Genomic DNA, 9,153 nt, shown 5'->3' on the forward strand with positions numbered 1-9,153 from the left:
TTGATGTATATCGATCAAGGCAAAATGTATTTTGAAATACGCAAAGCTCTGAAACTGAACTAATCATGATCTAAAGTAAGTACCATAAGTAGAACCGTCTCTGTTGGTGCTCGATGGATTTAGATCTTTTGTGATCGGCTTCTGGCACTTGTCAATGATTGGACGATTTGCGACTGCAATTATTCTCTCCAACCACTGTTCCCTTAGTCGCAGGTTTTTTTTGTTCCTACTGGTGTATTTCGTACTGTTCGCTTTTTAAAAACAATTGCACACATCCTGGTATTAAATATAAGGTTTCGTTTTCTTTCATACGTTTCCTGCTCTCGAGGTGGTCAAGAAGTGCACGACCATTCTTTAACGGTCAACTTAACATGTTTAGCTACCTGTTCACGGTGTGGGTTAATTTGTATCATTACTTCTGCTCTTTACAGGAAGCACACACCGAAGTATTTTTCTAGAGATTTTGGCTCTGATAAAAATAGTTGAAAATTATCAACACTATAATATCTTGCCATGCTTACAATGTTACTGATCAAATGTGTTTTGTCATCATTACTCTCCAACTGAAAAAAATTCTACAATACAAAATAAACGTGAGCGCATATTCAGGCACACGCTTGAAGAAACGAGCGACTCTCGTTAAGACCCGTTAGTTTAAGGATTTTGATTGGCTTTTCGAAACAATACCAAAGGAACGAAAGTAAGACAAACTCCAACATGGCGGTGAACTCCAAGCATGCGCAATTCAAGCGGAAGTCCAATAGTCTTGGACTTAGGGATAAGAACTTTCCAGAGTCGCTCGTTTCCCGACCGCTGGACAAGGATAATGGAGACTCTGCGTATGAGATTAAGAATCGTAATGAAGGTCCGCTAGCGCTCAGTGTGTAACCCGCCTTTAAGCACACATTTCGTGATTGAATGAAATTACCGGAAGACATGCTTTCAAATGTGGACAACAATCCTATAATCTGATAAAATTGCGTTCTAAAATCCGTCTTTAATTTTCCTCTTAATACAGGTCTCGTGTAACTTAGGGCTCAATTTTGGTGTGTGACTCCGCTCTGCTGAGAAAAGGCTTGGACTTAGGCTAATGTCCGCTTAATACAATGTGTCCACTCAATACAGGCGAGGTTTCCGCTGTACAGTGAAACTAGTGCGAATTCTCGAGATAGAAGGAAACTCGCAACAGCATGATCAACAGCAACGACAACATTTATTGATTTGATCATTTCAGCTCGAACTGATATCAGCACCAGCACCAGAAATATACTGCTCTTAACTTTTTAAAGTTATTCACCTAAGATGTAACATCTTAAAAAAGCAAAGAAAAAAAAGCAACAATAACTCAAAAATGCCTAGCTACATCAACTAGGAAGCACACCAGGAACCCATCGCTGGGAGCATACAAGTGGCCTTTGTTTATGATTAGACTGAGTTTCCCGCAAATATCCCGCGGGAGCCCCCATGAGCAATCACAAGTATCTGCACGTACAGAGCCGCCATTGTTTTTGCTCATTAAAACTATTGTTTTGTGGCACTTTCGTTTCCGTTACCGTCCTCATTGCCCTTATTGGCGGGAAAAGATAGTCTAAAAATAAAAGGTCCGTAAAAATACCATGAGATGGGCCCATTTTATTACTGGAGTTGTACGCTCCGAGTACTAGTGATGGAAGCACGTTCATTACTTCTAAGTACTGGTGTAATGAATAGGCCATTTCCGAGTTGCTGTTTGTCTGGCTTTCGAAGTGAGTCTTGGTGCTCAACTATTGAAATGGAAATTAGTTTGATTTGAATAAGAATACGCAACTCATTTGCATTTGAATGATTGTGTACCAGGACTCGCTTTGATACTGAGGCATGCAGTAACTCGGAAATGGGCTATTGATAACCTTTTAACCGGAAATAACTCTAGTTTTTATACCGGAAGTCTATAGAAATCGCAGGCTTACTTAGACTCGTGGGAAATGTGAAACCTTACTCTTTTGTGTGTCGTGGCGTGCGAGTGAAGTAAAGTTTACTGTTGTGTTTAGTTCAATCTGTGTGATTCGTTGGCCATCGGTACGCAATCTATACAACTAGTAACAAGAAATTACTAGTCTTTTAGCTTTGAATGGTTGTGCAAATACTTCAACATTTGAAAAACAAATTACTAAAACCTAACCAACGGCGAATCCGTTTCGATTATTGTTCAGTGTTAACGTTGTTTAATGTTGCATTAACTTAGACTACCAAGGCAGAATCATAAACATGCAACTATTAGTAGGAATAAGGGACGACTGAAGGCTACAGAAACAAATCAAAAGTCAACATCAATTGTCAACAATGCTTTGGGATGTCACTCTCCATATTGTCCACAATGCAATCAAGTGATGTGTTCTTGATCCACCCCGAAGTGGTCCAAAATACTAAACACATATTCATAGCAACAAATCAGTATCTTTTCCTCGGTCAGCTGCATTACATGTGCTTACAAAAAATTGGAAAGTCACCAAAAACGAATTCAGGTTTCTTCTACTAAAGAAAGTCACGGCTGCTCAGTTGCTGCTAAATACCATCTATGTCAACGTAGTAGCCCCGCTGGCCGTTGACAGGTAGCAAATACCTTCGTTCTTCATTCTTGCGGCCTTCATTTTTGCCAACAAGACGGTAAACTATACCAGCTAGCAGAGTCGCAAGAACACATGTATTTATGACCATCACCAGCCAAACGAAAATGTTAGCATAGGTACTGTCCAGTACTGAAAACCTCAACACCATAAAAGACATGGACAATACGAGTAAAACCAAGGGTTCAAAGACATTCTCGCGGAAAATGCGTTCCAAGATAACTTTTCTGTTGGTCTCGTGCTCGCTCGGATCGCATCTGTTTATAGAGACTTCGTCATACGGCTGGAGGCACAAGTGGATGATTGCTGACGTCATCAGAACCAGCCACACTACAAACGTTTGCAAGGTGGACGACGAAGAAATCATCGACAACGCAATGGCGAGAACCAGGCGGCGGAAAAGCGTGAAGATCTCAAAGTACTGACGATACTTTGGTTTGTACGGCAAATAGACAGGTCCAAGCCACACATCAAGTTTCTCTTGTTCTTCAGGAGTCATCGAGCTTCTCTTTGGAAAGAAACGAATCAGCACAAAGATGACAATCAAGGGAAACCCAATCACGTAGAACACAACTGAGACAACGCCAAGGGCTTTCAGTTTGCTGTAAGAGTGCGAAGGGCATTCTATCCAAGGGGAGTTGGGCATGTAACGAACATCCTGATCACTCTGACATGGACGTAGAATGGAAAGGGACTGCTTCACGATTGGAAAGTAGCTAATGCTAAGACAAAAGAAGGCGATTTGGCGACATTTGAAATGAACAAGTTGCATTCTCCTTTCAGCGGGACGAAATCTATTGTAAATCATCATCGCAATGAAATACACACCCACCATGGCCAAGCACACCGCTGGAAGTAGGAGCAGAAAGGCAAACTTCCCGACTGGAGTAAAAAGAGAAGGCAGGTCACAAGAAAGAGAGGGAAAGTATAGGTTCCAATAACTGCTCAAGTAGCTTTGAGCCTTAATAACTCTTTTAGGCCACACGTTGACACTAGATACCATGAAATCCATGGTTTGGATGTAAAACACCGTTATGCTGATTAGAGAGCGAGCAGCCTTTCCTCGGTTACTCATACACAACACGAAAACGACCAGGTTTAATTTGAAAAGCCACGCAGGTAATAACTCCAAAAGCATCATGATTAGCATGAGTAGAAAATGAATCGCAGTAACAACGAACCATTTGATGGGTCGAAGATAAAAATGGAAGTACAACCAGAGCAGAATGAGAAAGGACAAAGTAAAGATAGGAATAAAAATGTAATAGTAAGTTAAATCGCCCTTTTTGCATTTGAAGCACAGTCCACCAAGTTTGTAAAATCCTTCTTGACAGCGAGAGCAAAATCGGTCCGTGTTCCCTGGATGGCAGACGCAAGAATGATTGCACGCCGTGATCAGAGATGACAATGATTGACGGCTTCTGGAGGTGGAATTTGTGTCCTTCGGTGTTGTGACCAGTCGACAAGTACAGGAATCTGTAGGGTTGCATGCAGATGGTACCGGGCACTTGACAAGGTGGGTGGCATTGCTGGGATCTGGTGATGGCCAGTAGCCACCCGATACCTCCATGATGTTTGGACGCAGATCGTCGGCTGCACTGATGGCAAGTCGATGGCAATTCGCACCAATCATACATTTCTTGCACAAACCATCGCCTCCGTAGAAACCTTCGTCGCAAACGCAATATTTGTATTCGTAAAATGTTGGATCTAAGCGAATGCGTCCATTGTTGAACGTGAGTCGTCCTTCAGGGCAGGTATAGTTGACTGCTTGAGGTGGTTTGAACATAGTGAAAAAGTCAGGTTTAAAGACGTTGGATGAAGCGCTTGTCCCAACTCGCATAGAGGGATTCCCAGATATGTCTAAATATTGCAGAGAAACCATGTTTTGAATTCCTGCTGGAAGGCTACCTGTCAAGTTATTCGAGGAGACGTCAAAGTACGTCAAAAACGAAAAATCAGAAATAAATGTGGGTAAAGCTCCATAAAAGTTGTTATTACTTAAATCAAAAGTGGAAAGTCTTTTCATGTACAGCACGTTTGCGAGTACAGGACTTGTTATGTTGCAAAAGCTTAGATTTAGAATTGAGGGGCTATCAACTTTAAAAAGTTCGATGAAGCTTGAAAAATTAATTGCCAATTTTCGATTCCCTGCTAGAGAGACGTAAGACGCTTTACAAGCACGGGCTGTATCTGGCCACGGTTTTCCTTCATTGATTGACTCAAACTCGTTTTGTGACAAATCGATCACTTCGCCTCCCTTCAGCAGCACATCGCCTGGAATATCCCCTGTTAGTTGATTGTTGGCAAGATTTAATGCACTTGGGAATTTTTTCCAGTTTGATATATTCCCAGAAATGCTGTTTCCAGGTAAAATTAGTTCGCTTAGGTTTTCTGGTAATACACTAGGCAACCTTGCGGTTAGTTTAACCCCGGATATATACAATTCTGTTATGGAAGGAATTGCGAATATGTCACTGAGGTTTCCATGCATCTGGCCAGGAGTTATTCCGAGGTCCAAATACCGCAGCTTTTTCAGCCTAGAAATACTCTTTGGTATTTGGCCAGTGAGATTGTTTCCTCCAAGACAAAGTAATCGTAATTCTGTCATGTTTCCGATATTCCGTGGTAAGTGACCAGTGAAACCATCGCCGTTCATAATGCAGCCCAGGAAGTTTTGCAGATTTTTCATTTTTACAATCCCTTCAGGAATATTCCCAGAAATAGAAGCGGCATTGAACGAAACGGTCAACAGATTGCTCATATTCGCAAACAGAAAGTCGCTAATCGTTCCTCGAAGAGAAGGGTTCCCTGGTGTGCAGAGAGAAAATAAGTTTCGGATTTTCCATATGTTAGAAGGAAGGAAACCGTTTAGGTTATTGTAAGCCAAGACGATAGTTTTAATGTGCGCTGTATTTCCGTGACAGGTGATACCATACCAGGAACAATGGGATGTGTCATTGGTTGAACTAAGCCAGCCGCGTCTTTCGTACCACTCTTGTCCATTTGTTGAATTGTATATATCTAGTAGAACTTCTCTTTCCTGTTCTGGTGTGAAAGATGTGTCCAAGGTGAACGGTGGAAACTGTTTAACGCGTTTCAAACAATCGCGTCCCTCATCGCCTAGAAACAAGTTATAATCTGGAAAAAAATGACAGTTATTCCCAAGTGAAACTTAAAATGCAAGTGATCGCTCAAAGTCAATGACTCTCCGTTGGCAATTGGAGGTTTTCTCTCTGAAACTTTGCAAAGTATTCCACATCTAACAATTAATTACAAGACAATAGTTTTCCATCTCGACTCGAGTGCTGTGCTGGTGTGGGAACTACTGAATGTGGGGTGAATAGTGTAACTATTATTCTGGGAAAAAATGGTTTGTGTCCGTTTGACCGGTTTACAACAGAGGAAAGGCGGGCGGAAAACTAACCAACAATGGCTAGAAGAAACCAACCAAATATCCATTCTTCGATTAAGGAGGCTCGTATCAGTCTTTTTTTTTTTCTTAACTTTGATGTGTATTCGTTGAAATAAGATTTTTTTACAGAAGGCAATTTTCGATTTCCTGACACCACAAAATCTTTTCGAGGTATCAGTGATCAAAGTTTATTTTCTAGTTGGTTTCCAGGCAACAGCTGTTCAGCTCATTTTGAAAAGGTCGATTATCTCGAAATTCAGTCAGACTCTTGATAACGAAACTTAAAGAGTGTAAACGACTGAGGCTCCACAGCTTGTAAGCCAAATTAGAAAAACATCTATGTGAGAGTGTTTACAAGTAAATTGCAAATAAAGTTTTGAAGGTCGGTTTAGCTCATTCCCATGCAACTTGATTTTTCTTCCGCTTTACAAGGAAATATTAATCTTTATATTTTTGTCTCTGTTCAAGGAATTATCGTGGTAGTATAACATTTTTGAGCCTCCTAATAGGTATAACATTTTTGAGCCTCCTAGTAGCTGTGAGTGTAAAATATTTAGGTTTAGAAATGGCTATATAAATTGAAAGTACGAGCAAGTAAGATAGCTCGTAATTTGCACATAAATTTATCCGTTTTTGTACTTGAATATCTCACAATCACAGCCACCTAGGAGGCTCAATGTAACTTGTGCTTTGCAGCATGTAGGAGAACAATAAGAAAAGTCTGGGTTCTCATTTGGGTGTTGAGAAAAGCGAAATGAGTTAGCTGGCTTTGCTAATTTCTTTGAGAGAAAAGCGTGTGGTTTGGGAAAGTTGTAGTGCCGCTCACCTCGTTGCTGTGTAACTGGATGATGTTTTGCCGTTGGTAGTCTTTAATTTAAGAGGATTTTTCATTTGACGTGGGAAGGAAAGTAAAACTATCAAGGCACTTTAGGATCTGTATCTGCTTAGCCAAGCGTAGCAATTATGCGCCGATCAGCTCGAAACTTCAACATTCCCCCCCCCCCCCACCCTGGGAAAAGCCCGGGCATTTGAACTTTTGAAGATTGGATCGTTCAAATTCCCGCCCTCTCGGACCAAAATGGTGTTCAAATGCCCTATACCCTACTAAAGAACAATCGTCGTCGGCTCCTGCCGTCTTTAATAAAGACCTTTTGAAGACCTTTTTTGTAAGCCAATCGCTCGCAAATGCTACATCTCTTCCTTTAAACTCTTCCATCTCATCCAAACACGTGTTTTATAGCTGTTAGCGACTTCGGCGCCCGAAAAAAAAATTCATTTGAAACCTGAAACTTCCGGTTTAATTTTCCCCACCCCACTCAGGGAAAGGTCAAATTCCCCACTCCCCGAGCGCAGAAGATAGTCAAATGCACGGGGGTTTGCCCGGGAAAGGGGTTGGGGGGGGGGGGGTGGGGTGCTGGAGTTTCGATTTGATCGGCGCATTATTTTGTTTGAAATGGCGAGTAGGGAAATTAGCCACCAGCGTTTTTGAGCCACAGACGGCAAATGGAAGTGAGGCGTCTTCTCTTTTTACTCGCCTTGGTGCTAACACATTTGTATTACCAAGTGTCTTTATTCTTATAGAGACGATTTACTTGGAAATTTGTGCACAAACACTAACCTCAAATGAGAAACGTGCACTTCCGGTTGCATAACGGCGCTCAAAAATGCCTTTGCTTAAGCTCCCCATTTTAATCAACTTGAAATTGAACTTGAAATTTAACTTGAACCTTTTTTTAACACGGTAAACTCATCAGGGTATACATTAATTTTATACTATTAATATAAAATCCAGCCTACATATTAAAAATACATAACACTTATTAACCAAGAGTTAGATCCATGCCTGGCTGGATGCAAAAACGAATACCAATTATCAAACCACTGATTAAATACCCAAATTGTTTAGCACGACGGCAAATTTAGAGTCTTCTTTTATTGGTCACGTGACCATGCGCGTGGCGTGATGACGTCATATTTAGGGTCATTGGTTTACAAAAGTTGGAAAGTGACCAAAATAATGCCAAATTCTCTCAAATTACTAAACCGTTACATCCTTAGCAACGCACCCAAAAAACCCGAAAAAACACGTTAGTACGCCCTTAAAAGGTATGCTCCCAGGGACTCTTCTCGCCTTACTTGAAAACTTAACGCCAGTCCCGATTTTGCCCGTGATTTTCTCGTCCCGTCTCGACTGCCTGCCCCTGGGTCTCCGAGGATGTTGTAACTGTTCATTGCATTCGCGAGATAATGAGTTTATGTACATTCATTTTGTGGTCCACGTGCGAGTATTCGATCGGAGGACTAACAATTTGGTTCACTGCCGTTTTATTTGAGGAAGAAAAAGTTGACGAGAGTGCAGTTTGGGTTTTTAGTACGATCCTTCTCAATTCTGAATACCTTCTTGATTGTTTTCTCTACATGACACCTCTAGCACTCCTCCGCCGTCAAACAGCACATTTACACTCTCTATTCCTTAACCTGCGACCATGCTTTATCTTCTTTTCCGCGGAAAACACGAAAGAGGCGACAAAAGAGGGATCTTAGGGTGATGCTACAAATTGGTCCTGATAGCGCGCGCGGTATCCATTCTTTTACTTAGTAACTCGTGAACGTGACCTGTAATTTACAGCAACTCGTGCAATTGTCCGAACTGACTGCTCGTCCGACTAAAATAAACTAGAATGCAGTTACTTACCGTAAGTGTCCCTCGGCCACTGTGCCGATACTTTGACCGAGTTAGCGTGAACTACCATCGGAGCTCGGCAAAAAATCACCCATAACAGAGCAATCATCCACATCACAAGCGGATGCCAGGTCAAAAGAGCTGGTTTGTTCCAAATTGGGCTGTAGTTCATTTTTATGTCGAAACGTGGTTTGGATTTTTAACTGTAGTATTTGTTATACGGTATTTATAATCCATCTTTCGCCCGACCAATCATAGTCCTTACCTTCCATTTGTTTAATCGAATGGTTATTTTAAGATATGATGAAACGAAAAAATTGTCCTAAGCGACGCATAAATTGCACCAAACAGGGTACCCCTGAACCAAAACGGATAATTGTAATGAAGACGAATTAATCAAGTGAAAACAGCTTAGTCCTTTTCCAAGAGTAGCATCATATTTTTTGCAA

General features: G+C 41.3%; 1 protein-coding gene across 1 annotated transcript; it reads right to left on the minus strand.

Annotated features, from left to right (window-relative positions):
- Positions 1-730: 730 nt before the first annotated feature.
- LOC138013229 (putative leucine-rich repeat-containing protein DDB_G0281931) lies at positions 731-8,941 on the minus strand. The gene is made up of 2 exons (XM_068860249.1): positions 8,717-8,941; positions 731-5,747 (listed from the first exon to the last, which is right to left on the minus strand). Exons 1-2 carry the CDS (start codon positions 8,874-8,876, stop codon positions 2,545-2,547), a joined length of 3,363 nt encoding a protein of 1,120 aa, XP_068716350.1. The 5' UTR covers positions 8,877-8,941; the 3' UTR covers positions 731-2,544.
- Between the last annotated feature and the right edge of the window lie 212 nt (positions 8,942-9,153).

The sequence above is a fragment of the Montipora foliosa genome, chromosome 8 (assembly GCF_036669935.1).
Source record: "Montipora foliosa isolate CH-2021 chromosome 8, ASM3666993v2, whole genome shotgun sequence".
Lineage (NCBI taxonomy): Eukaryota > Metazoa > Cnidaria > Anthozoa > Scleractinia > Acroporidae > Montipora > Montipora foliosa.

Coding starts and splice junctions, on each gene's coding strand:
- LOC138013229 (XM_068860249.1), bottom strand. CDS start 8,876: ATGAACTACAGCCCAATTTGGAACAAACCAGCTCTTTTGACCTGGCAT. Junction 5,748..8,716: donor GTGGCCGAGGGACACTTACG/GTAAGTAACTGC, acceptor ATTTTTTTCCAG/ATTATAACTTGTTTCTAGGC.